At 41.5% G+C, this 19,505-nt stretch overlaps 1 protein-coding gene across 5 annotated transcripts in view; it reads left to right on the plus strand.

Annotated features, from left to right (window-relative positions):
- Positions 1-17,122, plus strand: part of GIT1 (GIT ArfGAP 1) — a 144,139-nt gene extending 127,017 nt beyond the window's left edge. For 4 of the 5 annotated variants that reach the window (XM_018570906.1, XM_018570908.1, XM_018570907.1 and 1 more), the window contains 10 exons: positions 1,885-1,982; positions 2,116-2,227; positions 2,843-2,970; positions 4,888-5,040; positions 6,131-6,346; positions 10,394-10,483; positions 12,074-12,150; positions 14,379-14,561; positions 14,916-14,979; positions 16,340-17,122. In XM_018570906.1, coding sequence (XP_018426408.1) covers positions 1,885-1,982; positions 2,116-2,227; positions 2,843-2,970; positions 4,888-5,040; positions 6,131-6,346; positions 10,394-10,483; positions 12,074-12,150; positions 14,379-14,561; positions 14,916-14,979; positions 16,340-16,552 — 1,334 coding nt within the window. In that variant the 3' untranslated portion in view covers positions 16,553-17,122. The remainder of the gene's footprint in view (positions 1-1,884; positions 1,983-2,115; positions 2,228-2,842; positions 2,971-4,887; positions 5,041-6,130; positions 6,347-10,393; positions 10,484-12,073; positions 12,151-14,378; positions 14,562-14,915; positions 14,980-16,339) is intronic. The other variant, XM_018570910.1, reaches the window with a different exon arrangement.
- The last annotated feature ends 2,383 nt before the right edge of the window (positions 17,123-19,505 follow it).

A 19,505-nucleotide genomic window follows, 5' to 3' on the forward strand; every position in this document is an offset into this window, starting at 1 on the left:
ATATCTATATAGATATCTCTATATATATATCTATCTCTCTACCTCTCTATCTAGATAGAGAGATCTCTAGATAGATAGATAGAGATCTATGGGGGGAATTTATCAAAACTGGAGCAGCTGTGCATGGCAAACAATCTGCTTCTCTCTTGCATTTTCAAATCTCAGCTGAAAAAACTGAAGAGAGAAGCTGATTGGTTACCATGTACAGCTGCTCCAGATTTTCTCTGCTCCAGTTTTGATAAATTCCCCCCTATACATAGATATACATATAGATAGGATATCTTTATATATGTGTGTATGTATGTACATACAGGTGAAACTCAAATAATTAGAAAATCATGCAAAAGTTCATTTATTTCACTAATGCAACTTAAAAGGTGAAACTAATATATGAGATTGACTCATTACATGCAAAGCAAGATAGTTCAAGCCGTGATTTGTCATAATTGTGATGATTATGGCTTACAGCTCATGAAAACCCCAAATCCACAATCTCAGAAAATTAGAATATTGTGAAAAGGTGCAATATTCTAGGCTCAAAGTGTCCCACTCTAATCAGCTAATTAAGCCATAACACCTGCAAAGGGTTCCTGAGCCTTTAAATGGTCTCAGTCTGGTTCAGTAGGAATCACAATCATGGGAAAGACTGCTGACCTGACAGTTGTGCAGAAAACCATCATTGACACCCTCCATAAGGAGGGGAAGCCTCAAAAGGTCATTGCAAAAGAAGTTGGATGTTCCCAAAGTGCTGTATCAAAGCACATTAATAGAAAGTTATGTGGAAGCCCACACTGGACCCCTAAAATGTTCTTGGAAGTGTGACTGTCTGTGAGTGTTTGAGATTGTGTCTGCGGTCGTGTGTCTGTCAGTGTTTTAATCACAAACTACCACACAATCGCACCTACTGTTCGTTCTGGTGCGGGAGGTGCATTGTGTTGCCATTCATTTGAATGACACCCCAAACACACCTCCCGCCCACAGTTTGATCGCTTGCACTGGAACATGCAGTACCGCAATCCTGTGCATTCCAGTGTGGTGCGACTTGGGTCACGACTTAATTTAACCCCTCTTACCTTTTACTTTGTTACCAAGGGCTAGGCTACGCCACCTTTAGAAGATTTACCTTGCCCCCTAGAATAAGGCACCGCACTCTACCTTGTCCAATGAGAGAACATCTATCGCTATGAAATGTTCTCTTATTGATCATGGGTCCAGTAGGTGGGTAGTACTTGGTCCAGTAGTCTTGGAAGTTGAACCCTAAGTAACAAGGTAGAAAACAGGACCACATGAACACTGAGAATGATTTCTGGGTAATAATAGGCACCATGTAATGCTACTTTTAGGCAGCATATGTCCTATACTTTATAAGTAAAGTTAGTAAAATGGCGGACTGGTTTGCTTTATAGTCTAATTCCACCAGGATAGGAAATAAATAACCCACAGTTACAAGTACCTTTTAGAAACTGCAATATTTTAGGTACAATTTGTGGAATTGCCTTCTGACATTTGTGTACAGCTTAACGGCAGAATCCATTCAGCAATGAATGTATAACTAATTCAAGGGAATATAATATGTCCAGTATCTGCACAGTCGGTGGGCATGCTGGGAGTTGTCCCTACAGAATCATTGTAGATTTTCTAAATCTTTTGAAACCTTTTGAATATAGGGTTTTGTTTCCTTGTTATATTATTGGAAGATGTTGAACTGTAGGGAAAAAACATCATAATAGAATAACATGTCTTCAGATAATGAAAGGAATGCAGCATTTCTGCCATACAGCCGGGTGGAGATAATACAGAGTTCATAAAACATACTGCATGTATTAATTTATGGAAAAACATTTTGTTCTCCTCTAATCCCCAAACTCGGCTTTTCTCTAACAGTATGGTTAACAACCCAGAATCACAGCACACTGGTGACAGAGCGCAGTGCGGTGCCTTTCCTGCCTGTTAACCCTGAGTACTCTGCAACCAGGAACCAGGTAATTTGCTGCCACCCTACAAGTGTGTTGCTCGTGTCCCTAGCGTTCTTTTTGTTTGTTTTTTTAATCAGGTCTCATCTGCTTGTAAGGAATGTCCAGTCATAACCTTTTCTTGTCTTTTATGTCTGTCTAGGGGCGTCAGAAATTGGCACGCTTTAATGCCCGGGAGTTTGCCACTCTAATTATAGATATCCTAAGTGAAGCCAAGAGGCGGCAACAAGGCAAGACCTCGGTGATCTACACAGGTATGGTAAATAGTCTAACATAAAGTAAACCTGTCACTAGTCAGCCTATAGATCGATTTTAGTGTTTGAAAATCCCCTTTAGAAAGGAATCTATCATTCTTATGTAGAAATGTTTCAGTTAAATGTATCTCAGAATTATTTAACAAACTGAACAGCCGCCCCAGTACACTCCTTCTGGATGTACATAGTAATCATTTTTAAATCTTTGGTTTCAAGGTTTTACATCTTAAAAGGGACACATTGCATCCCATGACATTACTTAAAAGCTTAAGTACCTAATCCTGCAGATGGTGACACTACTACATATTATCTAAAAACATTGCAGTTGTCCTACAGAGAAAAAGCTCACAGGAAAATGAATCCAGATCGGCACATAGTGAGGGGGGGGGGAGCCTTTGCTATTGGATATATATTGGCTGCTATTCCTGCCCTCTCCTTCTGAAAATACTAGTTGCCTGATTTACACTTTAAATCAGTGTCCCAAAACAAGTATGCAAATTACGAACTTTGTCTTCACTGGCTGCATGCATGTTCCAGGTCAGCGATTAGGAAAGCTGTGAATGATGTGGATCTTTTTATTTAAACATATATGACCATTGACAATTCTTTTTGTAGACAACCTTGATTATTCTTTGAGGAATAACACCAATGACTGTGATGACCAGCACGACTATGACAGTGTAGCGTCTGATGAAGACAACGACCAGGACCTGCTGAGGAACTCCAGAAACAACAGAGCCAGGGTAGGAGGGTCAGATAATCTCCCATAACGCAGGTGGTTCAGTAAGGCTAGCCTTGGGCAGCAGCATGGTTTACATGTCGACTGACGGTCCTCTTTGACTCCTCCATGTAAGCTTGCCAATACCCATGATATCACAATGTGTGTATATATATGTTCGTTTTATGTAAGAATGCAGTCTCTAATTTGCCTCACATGGGTTCTCTCTCATTTAGGATATATAATTTCCCCTGAAGAAGCCCAGTGGGGCGAAACATGTCGGGTTTTATCTGAATGAGTCATCTTTATGTCCTATTTTAATAACAATTGTTGACTTGATGTGACATTTATACTGCATGTAAAATAGACCAACTACTTTTTAACTTTATTTATTTATAATTATGTAATAAATGAATTCATATTTTTATGCATTTAGAGAGTTTATAGTATTTCTTAAAAGCCCCTCCCCTTTCGGTAAGTGCATACCTTAAGGTGGAACCTACTCTTCGTATTCCTTTTATTCACTAATATGGATACGTTTCCACTCCACTCCTCTTGGTCTATGAAAGATATGAGATTCCATTCTTCAGCTACATAGCTATCTACCCTAGTAGAATCAGCTGGTTGCAAAAGGTTTAGCAGTTCTGGCAGTACTAAGTGTGGGAATAATGTATATATGTTACCATCAGTGTATTAGTATTTTGTCGGAAAGTAAAGAATATTACTTTAATGGGATTTTTTTAAATCAAAGTCGTGCCCACATCCTGGAGTTCACCTTGATATTGGTAGTCATAGAGGCTTTTATTCATGGACTCTACCCAGTTTTGTATTTATAAGGATCCCCATGCTAGCCTAGTGTCTGGACATTACCAAACATCTTAGAGCTTCTGCAGCACAAGTCGCATTTTTCAACAAGTTGTGTCAGAAGGTTATGGAAAGTCCTTGTAGTAATTAAAGGGCATAGGTCATTGAGTGATTCTGAATAACTGCATCATTGATCCAGAAGAACTATCCACCCTGGTAGTAGGATAGAGGCAGCTTCCATAATAGACCTTTCAAACAAATGTTAAAGGAGAACTATGAGGTGAGTGATTTTCACTCAGCCTCATAGTTTGAGCCGTCGTGTGACAATGAAACTGTCACAGGTCAGCTCAATAGATCAGTAAGTGAGCAAACACTTACCGTCGCTCGCTCACTTCACGATCATGTCCCTGCAGAGAGCCGGGACTGTCACGCACGGCTCCCTGCAGGGATTCCCCGATCCTCCAGCGCTGGCTGGCGGAAAGGGACGGGGAGGGAACGGGTACAGCTGGCTCTGCCTCTAGATAGGCAGAGCCAGCTTTCAATCACGCAACTGGGTGGATCTCGACAGTAATGTCGGGATCCATCCCGGCTGCGCAGGTCTCAGTATACCGTGAGCTGTAGCTCGCGGTATACTGAACTTTGGGTCACGGGAGTACGCTAGTTGGTGTCCTCTCGTGACCCTGGGGAGAACTATGGGGAAAAACACTGACCCCATAGTTCTCCTTTTAAGCCTTTAGAAAGTGGTATGCTTGATTGTAAACTTTTCTATTTTTTCTGTCTGTACTTGCTGTGGAGAGAGATGGCGTCCTTCCTGTCCAAATGACCACATGGGAATTGGAGGAAACTCTCCCTTGTGGGAACACACAGAGCAATAACAACCCGATGAAAGTAATATGCATTCTCTTCTCTATCAAGGGTTACACTTTAATGTCACTCGAAGTGAAGATACCTGATGTCATTATGCATAACATAGCAAAAAGAAAAAAACTAATATGCAGATAGAATACATATTAAAAAACATAAATAAATAAGATTTCTATCTTGGAATTTTCCACCACACTTAGTTCATAGAAACCGTTTAAGTTTTTATGTCCATTTTCAGCCCATGAAATGAGACCTTATTGTTTCCAATATGCAGAGCATGGATTCCTCAGACCTGTCAGATGGCCCCATTACTTTGCAAGAGTATCTGGAAGTAAAAAAGGCCCTTGCAACATCTGATGCCAAAGTACAGCAGCTGATGAAAGTGAATAATAACTTAAGTGAGGAGCTACGCCGACTTCAGAGAGAGGTGAGAAAAGCCTGCTTTAGCTTTTTTCTGCTTTTCTGTTTATGTAGACTGTAGTAGTGAGCTTGCCAAGGGCAAGTCTGCTCCTCCACCAGATAACGTTTATCTTCTGGGTTTAATGACGGACGGCATAATTCAACCCACTTTTGTGAGCCCAAGCTGTCACGGACTTTCCCCCTGGTGGTGAGTTATCATGCCGACCTGGGACCCTGCTTACAGGTCATTGAGGACCGCACGCTGTCACCTCCAGAGGAGAAGAGTAAGGACCTGTGATGTCTTTGGACTGGTCATAAGACCCCTGGAAGTTTGTTTTTAGTACAGTTGAGGCCACAGGGAAGGGAAAGAAGGGCGGTGGAGGTTCTAATAAAGCTACAGCTCTGCTTTAAAAGTTTTAGGTCCGCTTGAAAAAAAATAGCAAAGTGTTAGGGAGGGTGAATTGAAGGGGCCATCTTAGTTTTCCTAAGTTAGCAGTGATGACATTCATACTCATGATGCAGAGCTATTTGTTTTCTGCAATAGGTCCACATCATGAGAACTGATGTCAGCACTTTATTAACTCTGAGTTTAGGTTCTCTTTAAGCTGGTCATAAACACTGATTGTCATACAATCACACTGTAAAACTGTCTTTTTCAAAAGATTGCTTTATAAATGTGCACACTAATGTGCCTTGGGACTAGCCATATATTGTGTCGGCTATTGGGATGGTCAAGGAAAATGTAATTAATTATACATGGAAGATTTGAGAGGCCTGAAGATCTGATCATGTTTTAGTCCACCAAATGAACTCATCTAATATCGGTGGATGTATTTACTCGATCCAGCAGCTTTCAGTGTAGATAGTGCAGCTATCACCCTAAAACATTATCTCGGACAACCACAATTGCTTCTAAAAACATCACCATTGCCCAGTTTTCATGGTTTGTAATATATTCATAAGCATTGAAATCTATTCTGTTAACAGTTTGACATCACATTTCCGTGCGTTAGTTATTTCTAGACAAGTAGACACTGCGCTCCTTTCATGACCTACAACTTTCTGTAATCTAATTTAGGTAGACATTAGGTATTTAACATTTTTTTTTTTCTTTTCAGATTCAGAAACTGCAGTCCGAAAACTCACAGATCCGATACCAGACAGGCCCATCACCCCCTCCTCCAGCAAACCCTGAGCGAGCAGAGCACCCACCTTCCGCTGCCCACCGGCAAAACCGGCAAGCCTTTTCCATGTATGAGCCAGGATCAGCACTTAAACCATTTGGACAATCCACCGATGATCTTAGCAATCGACTTCAGCCGTTTCCCTCTGGGGTAAATATAAATAAATGTCAATAAGAGTAAAGTATGGAAGTTAAACTTTATCACTTTAAAGTATAACTCCAGTTTTGTTAAGAAAAACACAATCTGCTTTAGGTGATCTATATAAATTGATATATAAGAGATATATATAAATTGCAGACTCCTACATATTTTTGTTGTGAAGAATGACCCATTTGTTTCAGCATTTCTTTTCTTAAACTGACTCCTGAATGGGAGGATCCAACCTTCACTACAACCACCTGAGCAAATGAGGAAAGCCGCAGTTTCCCTTTAAAAGAAAGCAATTCATTAGGTAGCATCTCACTAAAAATTGCAGAGGATGCCTAAAGTTTGACTTCTATCTTAGTGCAGACATCTGGGAAAAGAAGTGAGCCAATCACACAGTCATTTTGATACACCAGCGGTGCCTAGAAGGTCCTCAAGGTTGTCATATTGGAATGAAGTTGCAATTGACAATTTACAATGGGTGTGGTGGTATAGTACAATCAATAACAGTAAACTACTTAGCGGCCATATTATTATTTTATTTTAGAGTTTTCCTTTAATAACTTCCTTTCTCTTGTGTGCTCTACAGTGTGTACAGCAACTAAATTTTGATGCAGAATAGATTTGTTTTACCATTATTGGTTTATTTAGGTGATAAAAAAAAGGTGTTGGGCCTGTGTGTGCCTACACTATACACTGTGTGCATTTCGGCCAGTTTTTCATGAACCAGCTGGTTGGAAGATCTTCGAATGAACAGAGCCGGCAACCAATGAGCTTAAATCCGCCCATACACCGTTTAGTCATTGGGTTAAGAAAATAGTTCAGATTTCTCTATCAACTCTTATGAGTATTGATTGAGGAATCTCCCGCTGTCTTCATTGTATTCTGACAGCGGCCACCGGCTCATTGGCTGCCTGCTCTGTTCGTTTGAATATTTTCCAACCGGTTCTTTCAATCAGCTGATCGAGGGATGCCAGCCGGAAGGGTGCCGACAGCGACACCCACTGTGGGAATTTCGGCGTTGATGAATTACAGTGTTAGTAGTGGCCCCTTGGTGCACTTAGTACAAACATTTTTATTTTGTTTCTCTCCTCCTTTTCTGCCTTGGCCCTCAATTTTTCTTGGAGCAGATGGTAATAATATTAAGTGCTCATTAACCTGTTATGTGCACCCTCCTGAGCGGTCTGATCTGTGTATACTCACCATACTCAGGCAGGAAGCTGTGTCCTTCACTGAGACAATGCACTGATGGCGCTCAGGGACATGGTATCTGTATACATTTTGGGGCCATAAAACGTATAAGACATGGAAAAGCCATTAAAGGGAATTTGTAGTTTTATACATATCTCCCGCCAGCTGTCTAATACCCCCACGGTGCCTGCATCTGAGTAAATGCTGGCGCGGTTTGGCTGACAATTTTTCACCCGGTTCCTTCAATTTTTAAATCAAAGGATGATGTGCAGGAGGCAGCAGACCGAGGCACCTACTGGGCGAATTTCAGCCGATTCATTAACAACTCGCCCCCAAAATTTGCTCAGTCTATATTGCCTGCTTTACTCGAGTGGCCTGTCTTCCAATCTCTGTTTATTTATTACTATAAAAAGGTATCAGGACAATCGTATACATGTGAAAGTCACATTAGAAATTAGTTTAAGGAAAGCAAAGTGTAATAATAACCTGAAATATGTGCTTACCGAAAACACACTACACTTGTCCTCTAGCATTGCTTTTCTATGTTGATTGCATACCATATGTCTGCAAGTTAGTAACTGGTTCTCTTTAAGGAACCAGTGCACATGTTTTCCCATTGGTAGGAAATAGCAAAACAATCAGACATCAAGTGCCAGCTGTAAGTTATTTTAGATGACTTTGTTAGATGCAACGGCCTCAAAGGATTTTTCCAGCTCTCTGTGAAATCCTCTGAAAAGGGTGGACATGATTTTATATACATATACAGTATTTCAGAACAGGGTACATGGTAAAGATGATGAGGAGTCTGTGGGTACATTGCCTGTATTTCTCCATTTCCATCATTTCTGGTTCTACTAAACGGAGGTTGAGTAGCTGCCATACTGGACAGGGATTGTTTTATTGTCTGCTGTATGGCAACACTGATAATGACCGTTATTATACCTTCACACCATACCAGCAACGGAGCCCCTTTTCCATGTTTATGTCATTGCTGATATTTAGCAATATGCTTGTATATGTTTTATAGTTATCATTGCTGTGATATGATTCTTGATTAGACTAAAGTGCAGCAACCTATGGCAATTGATCGGCTAGAATTAGAGGTGCACCAAAATTAAATGTTCAAAAACCAGACCGAAAATTAAAAAATGTCCGTCCAAAACCGAAGTTTTGGGGGGTTTTTCTAACCTTTTCAAATGTTTAAAAATATTTTATTATTTTGTTACTTTACTGTCGGGAGCTTGGGGGGAAATATCAGGGGTCTAAACAGATCTCTAATATTTCCCTTTTACAATAGAAAAAGAGATTGAGGACACAGAGTCCACAATCTCTTATTCTGCAGCCCCTGCCATTCCTGACCTCTACTTTAAAATGCTATTTTTTGGCTTTTACTGGCTTTAACATTTTGAGTCACTGACTTAAAACAAAAATGCATCTCTGATCTGTATATTTGTTCTAGGACAGTGGCTGAAAGTATTAAAAACAGAGGATCAGCATGGCGTCTCGTGTTTCTCTTAACGCTGTTTCATTTTGTCATTATTCACAGTGTTTACATATAGCTCTTTTAGGGGGAAAAAGCAGCGCATTCACTTAAAGGGTTAATAAACTCACTTTTTTGCATATATCTACTGCTAGCAAGCAGTAGATATATGCAAAAACATTTTTTTTTTAAACCCTTTTGAAACAGGTTTAAACTTACCTGTGTCTTTGCCGCACGCTCCCGTCCGAACATCTGAAGAGTCTTGGGCGGCCGTAAAGGATTTTGGGCATGCACAGTTCGGGTGGGAGATGAGGAGAGACGCAAGGTAAGTCTGTGGAGCAGCGTGCACCCGCACAAACACCGTGGAACGTAAGAGAAGAGGAGGACAGAGGAGTCGGCGCTGGATCGGAGACCCGCACCAGCGCTGGAGGGACAGCTGAAAAGGACAGTAAGGAAGATGATCGAAGAGGCATGATTTAAGTAAGTCCTGACACTAACATTGGGTGGTGGGGGATCCCTTTAATGTCACTTAAATCTGTCCCCCCACATATACTCATACTCCACCATTCCATTTGGGTACAAGGAAAGAGAAATACCCAGTACTTCTAGGTATAGGGAGCATGTGACTTCCTCTTCTTCCTGGTATGATACAACACTGAGTGAGTGTCTGAGCAGCCATCTGCCAGGCCACAGCTCTGTCATATGAGAGAGAAGACACCGAGCTTGCAGAACACTGCTTATCCTCACTCCAGCAGAGGAAGAGTGACGGCAGAGTGAAGGGAAGATAAATAGAAGTTGGGGGTGACATAATAAAGTGAACCTGCATTGGCAAAATATAGATCTACTTTTAGCTGCCTACAAACAAGATGCATGCACAATTCCGCCACCATGCGCCCTGCATAAATCGTCCCTGCTATATGAATACTTATCATAAATAAGTCAAATAAATTGCTTGCACCATTTCCTGGCAGCCAGCGCCTCTCAGGGAATTGTAGGTTCTTGAAAACTGCAGGTTCCCCAGCGTGGACTGAGACTGAATCATTTCCTCAGCCGTACCATTATTATCCCCACAGCGCTCGGCTGGTATAAAACAAACTAAAGTCCTATTTAGAAGCGACATGTGGTCTGGGAATACTGAACTGTCTTTATTCTATGTCTTCACTAAACATGAGCATGAGTTGGTGCCCCCCTCATTGCAGCCCCCTATGTTTGTCCTTTGTATAGATATATCTGCACAGAGTCGTCTACTGTATATTGGTGAAGGTGTCTATGTTCTATGTTAGTATGCTAGACATATGCATTGACTGTAGTATGTAGTTATGTTATTATCTGTGTTTTTGTCGTGTGTGTGCATGTTGCCTCACAATCCCCTTCTGTTTTAGATCCGGAAAGGGATCTCTGCCTCTTCTGTGCCCTTCCCCCCTCTGTCCTCCCCTCTGTTCTCTGGACCTCCGGACAATACCCGGAACATGGTGATGTACCCCCCTCCTTTGTATTGACAATTACTAATGATGGCAATCCTTGTTACGTGTATACACTGTTTCCCTTTTTTTATTTTTACAGCAGGTTTACATTTTCTATTCTCATTTTGACATTGACAGATAAATACACAGTTTAGCTCCATATATGTTTACTGTTTTACTTAGTAAATGGTTTGTATTTATTTTGTGGGCAGCCATCCATGTGAAGCTATCTCTGCTACTTCCTGGTTTAGCATTTCTGCTTCCTAAGTCAGCTCCTGCTTACTGGACAGAAGTGAGGAGGTGACACAGGAAGCTGAATTACTAGACTGGGAACTTTGCGTATCACTGTTCTGGTTGTACAGTGTGGAAAAAGTTTCACCAGAATGGCTGTGTTGTATTAAAGTTTATTTAGCAGGTAAAAAAGTAAATATAGATGGATTCCAAAAGCTATCAACATCAACCCAGCATAAGCAAATTCATGTTTAACCATATTGAACATAAGAAACTAAATTGCTTCCAGGATGAAGCTAACCCCTAGTCTGTGTGGCTGCAATCTGTAGAACTGTTTATATACCATCTTGTCCAAACCTTTATTGTACTGTTTTCACTATTGTGACATCCATCTTTCACATGCACCATATGTTGTTTTTTCTTTGACTTTCCTAATCTGTTGTTGAACCAGCGCAGCACTTTAGTAGACATCCCTATGAAGTATAGTTCCATCTTCTGTGGTCATTTGAGGAACCCCCACTATGTCATTGTTATACAGTATGTCCTGCTCTGAGAACCCCAGTCGGGTGATCTTACCACTAGACTCCTGGACATTACATTTATGGGTGTATGTCAGTGAAATCAGTTGCCATCTTCATCTAAGTTTTGGTTTGACCAAGATTAAAACAAAGCTTATATGCTTATATGCTAATATTGACTTCTGTAAAAGTCACGCTTTGCATTGCCCCCGCCTTCCTCTTTTATTGTGATCGGGGGGGGGGTGTTTGTCTCGCTGACCAATCAGGAAATGCTGGAGGAGGTGGTGCTAAGCTTAACTTTTGCAGGAATAGTCAAGATCTCTATGTAACTTCAGCTGCCTACATCCCTTGATCTACTGCGGTTTTCACTGAAGGTAACCTCTACTTGTGCACCGTATCCTTAGTTTGAATTGCCAGTTTTTCAGAGTTTTTGGTAGGTTTGCTTTCAAGAGAATGATAAACGTATAAATAGAAATTAGGGATGTCCCGATGCCGATACTAGTATCAGGGCCGATACAGGGCATTTTCACGAGTACAAGCGCTAGTGTCAAGCTTAGAGTTAAAAATGTTGAACAAAATGTGTTGAGATTCAAAAACTGACGTAGATTGTACATTCAAAAATGACTATGTACTAAGGTAAAGGTACGATAGGAGGGTGAAGCAGGGTTAGAACTAACCTCCATTAATGTCTGTGGCTTTTTGTATTAGAACCCTTTTGTCTGTAGACATTCTGTATATAGTACACACAGTGACTCCTTTTAATCTCAGGTAATATCTGTTTGCTGAAAAGTCAGGATTATGATGGATGGATAGTGTGCACAGGAATAATTAACCCATTTCTTTTCTACAGTCTGCCAAGGCAGATCGGCACGGCAGTGGAGCAGACAGTGACTATGACAATACCCAGACCACAGAAACTAGTAGCGGGTAAGTACTCGCCTAAGGGGGGGCCACAACCTTTCTGCGCATATTCTGCAAATTAAAGTAATGAACACTTTTTCACTTGCAAAAAACTGCCCACTGTGCATTTCTGCACAAGCACCATGCAGTCCCAATTGGGTCGTGGATCAGTCCGCCTCATGGAGGTGAAGATTAGGTGGTCATTTGTGAATTTGGGCCATACTACGCACACCTTAACCACTTGCTGTGCGGGGCATTTTCTTACTATTTGCGCACACATGATAAAATATACATTTTTGGCTAGAAAAGCTTCAGACCCGCAAACAATGATATATGTTCTGAAAGCAGAGGCCCTGTAGAATACAAAAATGCTAGTTGCAATTTCTTACGTCGCACGTTTTTTGCGCAAATGTTTATCAAACCAGTATTTTTAGCAAAAAATAAACTAAATTAAAATTTACTGCACAGAAACATAATAGAATACCAAATTTTTTGGTAAAATATAAAAGACGGGGTCACGCCGGGTAAATAGATACCAAACATGTCAAGCCTTAAAATTGCGTTCGCTTGTGAAGCCGCAAAAAAAGTTCATAGGGAACATTTTAGAGGCTTTTACCGCTCATCAGTTTAGTGCTATCAGTGATTGATGGCCCTAGACTTATTGCTCTCACTCCGACGTTCGCGGCGATATTTAACATGTCATGCGAAAATTGTCGTTTTCGCATGTAGGCGCACTGACACGTGTTTGTGTGTATGTGCGTGCACGTTGGGGGGGGGACTTAAAAAAAAAATTTTTTACATTTTTGTTATGTTACTTTCATTTTCATAACTTTTATACACCTTTCTTTTTTTACACTAACCCTTTTGCTATTACATAGGGGGCTAACGAGCCCCCTATGTAACAGCAGATATGGTGTGACAGGTCCTCTTTATGGAGACATCAGGGACCTTTCAGATCCCTAATGTCACCTAGGGACCCCAGAGAAGCTGATGAAGCCGAGATCTGCTTCCCCAGCTTTTTCTCCTGGCTCTAAGAGCCGGAGACTGTGTACAGTGACACATCACTTTTGGGTCCATTGATCGGAGAAGACATCAGGCACTGGAAGCCGCTGAATCTCTCTCCGATCACTGCAGTGAGACCCGCCGGGCCGCTCCCGGGCACCGCAAGGGGACAGTGCTGCCTGGGGAAGACAACGGCGGCCGGGCGCACGGTACAAACAATCTGCTGGCTGTACAGACATCGGATCGCTTGTACATTAACAGCCATCGCGCTGGCTGTTAAAAGCGGTACCAAGAACACGGCTGCTGCCACTTACACGGGCCGCCGTCTATAGACGTATTGTGGCCCGGAAGTGGTTAAAAACCATAACCTAAATAGTTAGGGCATGTGTGGTACACTCTGATCCTCCTCCTTCCCCTGCACTTCCCTGGACACAATTGTCAGCCAATTTTGAGTCCCAGAAAGAGGAGCTGTCAATGAAAATAATTGTGTCTACATTGCAATTCATTTGTTTTGGCTCATTCATTTTGTTTTTTTACAATTTAGTATTTGAACTTGTTTTCATATTCCTTTTTTGGTGCATAATTGTTTTAGTGACTCAAAAAAACAAAACAAAATGTTTTATTTGGTTTGTAAATAACTTTCCTCCTTTGTAATAGAAATGTAGTTTTAGTGCCATTAGAAATGGAACAAATGATCTTAAATAATGTGACTTTTGGCAGTAATTCTGTATACTTGTGTGTTTGTTTTAATGTTCCTAAGTCTGTACTTCCTCACTTACCATTCAGAACAGTTTCTTTTCCTCTGGTCAGAGCATTGATTCTAGTGATTTTTATTTTTCGTCTATTCTGGTACTTTATTTTTTCTCTTTTACGGCCTGTATTGACTGGCTTTTGTTCATGTCAGAACTGCCTCTCTATTTCCTATGGAAATATAAAATTATCATGAAGCCAGAAGTAGGTCAGCTGCAAGTCAAATACCCTTCTCAGTGTAGTGAATAATCTCAGAGGCGTCTCACAAATGCAAGCTGTATTGCATCCCTAAGCTCCCCAACACAGGTCCTTAACCTAACTGTCCTAGCAAGGCTGAGCAGATGTTTACATATCTATACAAATGAATGATTTGTGGGCTTTATTTCCTAGTCCCTGCCGAAATGTTCTTCCTTGGCACCGGTAATGTTTTGGTCTTTGGGTGATTATAGTCTGTGTGTCATTCTTACTTTTGTGTCTTTGTGTATTTATGGTTATGTTGCCAGCATGGAAGGAAGGAGGTTCCTGGATATGTCTCGAGATGAAGATTTCCATGCGGATTCTGAAGATGTTGAGATCGGGTTGGACCCAACATTACCCAGTACGGAGGATGTAATCCTGAGGACCGAACAAGTAACCAAAAACATCCAGGAGCTCCTCAGAGCTGCACAAGAGTTCAAACATGACAGGTAAGGGGCAGACGCATCTAGATATGACAGCATGGCTCTGAACTGATGGCCAATATTTGGAGATTTCACTCTGCTGTGGTGATTAGTGCACAGTACCCGCTTAGCTTGATAAGGATCCTCAAAAAGTGATGTACAAAGTATAGTTCCGCAGAGGAAACTAAAGGCCAACTCCACATTTTACTTCGCTTTCAATTGACCGCAATCTGTTAAGTGCTGTTGTGTATCACCTGATGGCATATGATATTGTGTTTCCGGGTGCAATCAGAGCAGTACATAGTGCAAGCAACTTGCTCCGTATTGTTTCACTTTAGTTGATGCCCCGGATTCAGTGTTATTGTTTCTTCTTTCTTCTAGTTTTGTTCCTTGCTCTGAGAAGATTCACTCAGCAGTAACAGAAATGGCATCGCTATTTCCAAAGGTAATTTCTTTCAGCGTATTATTATTCTCATCTGCATAAAGAGAACCTGCCAGTGTGAAGACGTGGGAGCTGCCAATGCCAGTACAGTGGGTACAAGTTTCAGGCAGTTATCCTTAGCATGTGTTATCCTAGGCATGTCTACATCAGGTGATACAGCTGATATGGGAGTATCAGAATGACAGCTCAGGGGATGTACTTCTAGAATATGGCAGCATTGGTAGCTCCTGTATTTCTAATCTGACGGATTCCTTTCAGATATTCATAGATATTAGATGATTGTTGCCCAGTCTCCAAGTAGGATCAAATGGCATGCGAGAGGTCAGTAGGAAGCTACAGCCCTCTGGGCAGCAGTTGTCATCTAATTATGAATTATTCAGCTAATTTGTTTCCTGCAGACATGGGCAGCCTAGACCAAAGTGTCTGCAGAGCATTTAACCTTCCCAAGGCCGTCTAAGACAGAAACAAATATTGGGGTCAGACAAGTCTCTCATATGCTGCCTGTGGCTTCTTTAAGTAAAACTGTCAGAAAGTTTAATATTTCAAATGTAACATATGACAAACGTAGTGCTCAAATGTAACATATGACAAACATGTAGTGCTTGCATTGTCATGAGTGAAAAGCACTAGTCAAAGAAATCAGTAGACCTAAAGTAATCAGTAGACCTAGAGGCAGCTGTAGTTGTATGCATTTCTGTAAAAGTTGGCTTGGCCCTGATCTCCTCACTACTGGTTCTTATAATGTGACTAGCAAACTTCACCCAGTCCTTAAATAGCTTAATCAGAGTTTAAATGTGCATTGATCACATGATCATTAAAACGGCTTCCTGTTGATGGCTTGGCAAGATGGAAGTGGTATTTTTTGGTAGTTGGTGTGCGCCAGTTGATGAGTTTGGGCCTGATGCGAACCCATTTCAGCCAAGCCTGCTCATAACTGTGACAGTTTTAGGTGGGTTTGGATGAAGTCATCACTAGTGCTGTGTCTCCAGCACTGAAACTTCCATGTGTTGTAAGACACCAGCATGGTATGATAACTTTAACATTTCAAAAAGGCCATTACCATTAAAATAGTGTTTTTTTTTTTTTATACAGTTGCCATTCATTGTTGCAAGAAATAAGTTATAATTCAACTTTTAGGACACTGTCACTTTAGGAATGCTAAAAGCTGGGATAGATATGACATGCAGCCAGATGTTCCTGTAAATACCTGCTGCAGCTTTGAGTGTCTTCTGCTTTGCTTAAATGCCGGGCTGTTCAGCTTGGGCAAAGCTCTAGTACTTTCTCACAGATTAGTTCCGTTATATTACATATTGTATGCTGAGCCATAGTTACTGATTTTTTATTTTCTTTCTGCCTCTGTTAGAAGCCAGCATTGGAGACGGTACGGTCTTCCTTGAAGTTGCTCAATGGTAGCGCTTACCGGCTGCAAATTGAATGTCGCAAAACTGTGCCACCAGAGCCAGGGGCCTCAGTAGACTACCAGCTTCTGACCCAGCAGGTCATCCAGTGCGCTTACGACATTGCCAAGGCCGCCAAACAGCTGGTCACTATCACCACCCGGGAGAAGAAACTGTGACCTTTGTGTGGACTATACACCTCGTGTCCTTCACTAGAGGGCACTTCTCTTTTGTAATGTCGTAGCTGCCAAGACTTCCATAAGACACTGAGGATTCTCCATAGCCTTGGATGAGACTGAGGCATCTACACTCCTGGCAACCAACGTGAGAGTTGCTCTTCAGGCAACCAAATGTTAAATCTACAGTCCCCCTCATCAGCAACATAATGTAGGCATGCCCTGCCTTTACTTTCTTGAATTGTAGAGCGTATTAATTTCCAAAACACTGCACACATGTGTATTTATGTGTGTACAAAGCATATATAGTTACTTATAAAAAAAAGTGTGTGGTTCTAGGAATTGTCTTGTGGTAGGAGGGTCAGTCACACGTCTTGTGATGGTTATCTATGGAACAGTAGCATGAAGGCTCATTGTATATGAGCTAAGCCAAATGTGTTTTACTATATAATGTTTACATAAAGGATCCATGGCTGTCAGCTCACTGGATTATAAAGCACAATGATATCCTGGTCCATTGATGGTAAGGGTGATGTATACGGGATACTTTTGCTCCCTACGGTAACTGGATGTCGCATCTGCAAAAATATATTCCATTGCTAAACTTTGGGATGGAATCCATTATGAGATGAACATTTGCAGGATTTATCAAAGTGCTTCAAATATTTGTATATAGAAAAAAAATGGCCGATCTGCAGTTCACAACACACACTGCCTGCAATATATTCAGATATACATGCTGATGAAGCTAATGTTATGACTAAGCTATTTGCAGGGACTCCATCTCTGCCCTGCCTACTGCTCCTTCTGTTGGTTACGGGGACTGTGATTGACAGAAGACCGTACATCTCATAGCAACATGCTAAATATGACACCTGTCATTCACAGCCGTGTTCATGTACCCCATAACTTAGAGTGGATGTATTTATCAATTGAAATCTGCTACGCGCTATGGGGCAGCACAAACTGAACACTTTGCTGACAAATTCCCATCCTGCTCAGCTTCAGCCAGTCCCTGTGCTACATTGCTGTGTATGAAAGGGTTATTGTGAATAAATGAATGTGGCCAACCTAGACTTACACTGGAAACTATGTATATATATATATATGTACACATATATATAATATATTATAAACATCTCTTTTTGTTATTGGGGTGGTAAGGTGCTTAATGTAGAAGACTGTTTAAGTATTTGGTCTGTAACCACTTTAAGCTCATTGTAAAAGCTGGCTGCATCTTAATGGGCCTGAACAGTGACACTGCTGGGAAAGAACATTCTGCAAGCAAGACGCTTCTATTCCGCAAGGTAGCAAATCGCCGTTGCATCTAGCTTGCGATGGCAATATTAGCAGGGAGTTGCTCCTTCAGTGAATCTTACACAGAATGACTGACTTAGTCCTGTGTTTACTACATGTGTGCAGTAAATGTCACAAGTCTTTAGTCTTCCTGAGCTCTCCTCCATTGTTTGCACTGAACATTTCTTTGTTTGCGCTCCCAGGATATCGCAGAGCGGGATGCTCCATATATCTTTGACATGCCTTGATTGTCATTTTGCAAGATGCTTGAAACAAAGAAGTATCTAGCTCATTCAGCAAACCAGTGTAATGTGCAATGTGCACTAACCAATCGCATCCAAGATGATCACTTCAAGTTACTGCACTTTATACACTGCTGTTTGTCTTTCATTCAATAAACCTGAATCTGTCAAGCAGCAGAAAAATACCTCTGAGGGTCCTCAGGTGTGAGCTGTAGTCCTTCTGCTTCTTGGCCTGTATACTGGTACAGTTGATGACAAAGTGTGCCTGTGGCATCAGTTACATTCTATTACACTATATTTCACTATAGCTGTAGCATCAGAATATACATTTGGCTTCCGGTTTTGTCCCTTCAGTGCTGTCGGGCACCCATGCAAAGTAAAAATAGACTTTCTCCAAACATGACGTTGACTTGCCTATGTTATTCATGAACTAGACTGAATTATAGGTGTGCCTAAACTATTATGGTGAAATGTGCTAAATGTCCTTCTATTGAGACACTAGGCAATCATAGTGACGCAGTGCAACAAGCAACGTTTCGGAACAGAACATGGTCCCTTCAGGCAAACACCGTGACCATGTTCGTTTGTGAAACGTTGCTTGTTGTTATGATTGCCTAGCGTCCCAATAAAAGGACGTTCAGCACATTTGACTTTTTCCTAGTTCCTGTGATTTGCCAGCACCCACTTATTCTATGGGATTCCAGGTCTGGAGTGCGGTGGATCGACTACTACATGTAAACTATTATGGGGACATATCGAGGGAGCTGCAGGCAATGCTGAAGGGACCAAACCTGCAGCGAAAGGTATGTGCTGACGGCTCAGGTACCTACCCCCTTAAGCTGTTTTATTGCTCAGGTTTGTTTTGAAGGGATGATGTCAGGATGATAATATGGGAGCTGTCATTACTACCTTGTTTTTATGGTTCAGTGTATGTCATTCTGACCCTGGCTTTGCTACTGGGGTTCCTTCCAGATGGGTGATCCAATCAGATCCACCTGTCGGATCTTCAAGTGGATCTGATCGAAAAGCTCAATGTTAGTTCTAAGGGCAGCTGGATCTTAATGTATGTGCATCATCCAATTACCCCCAACGCCGTCCAGGTCTGGAAAACAACACGGAACAGAGTTCTGTTTTGGCAAACTTGACCGTAGTGGATCGGGAGTAATCTGACGTAAATGGACACATGTCCACTTATATCCCACTCCTCATAGACCTAACATGGGTCTATTGAATGCAGTTTTTCTCTCCAACATGGATGACACAATGGTGACATTCGTTCAGTACTGCTCCGATCACAGATCCCCTGCTGATCAGAACTGACGGGCACCCGTGTGAAGGGGCCTTTGTGAGTCTCTGACCTGGAACTATGGGAGACGGTATTTCAAACTTCCTGGCTGTGTGTTCGTTCCAGGACAATG

The sequence above is a fragment of the Nanorana parkeri genome, unplaced genomic scaffold, assembly GCF_000935625.1.
Source record: "Nanorana parkeri isolate BGI_ZX_2015 unplaced genomic scaffold, ASM93562v1 scaffold1627, whole genome shotgun sequence".
In the NCBI taxonomy this organism is placed as follows: Eukaryota; Metazoa; Chordata; class Amphibia; order Anura; family Dicroglossidae; genus Nanorana; species Nanorana parkeri.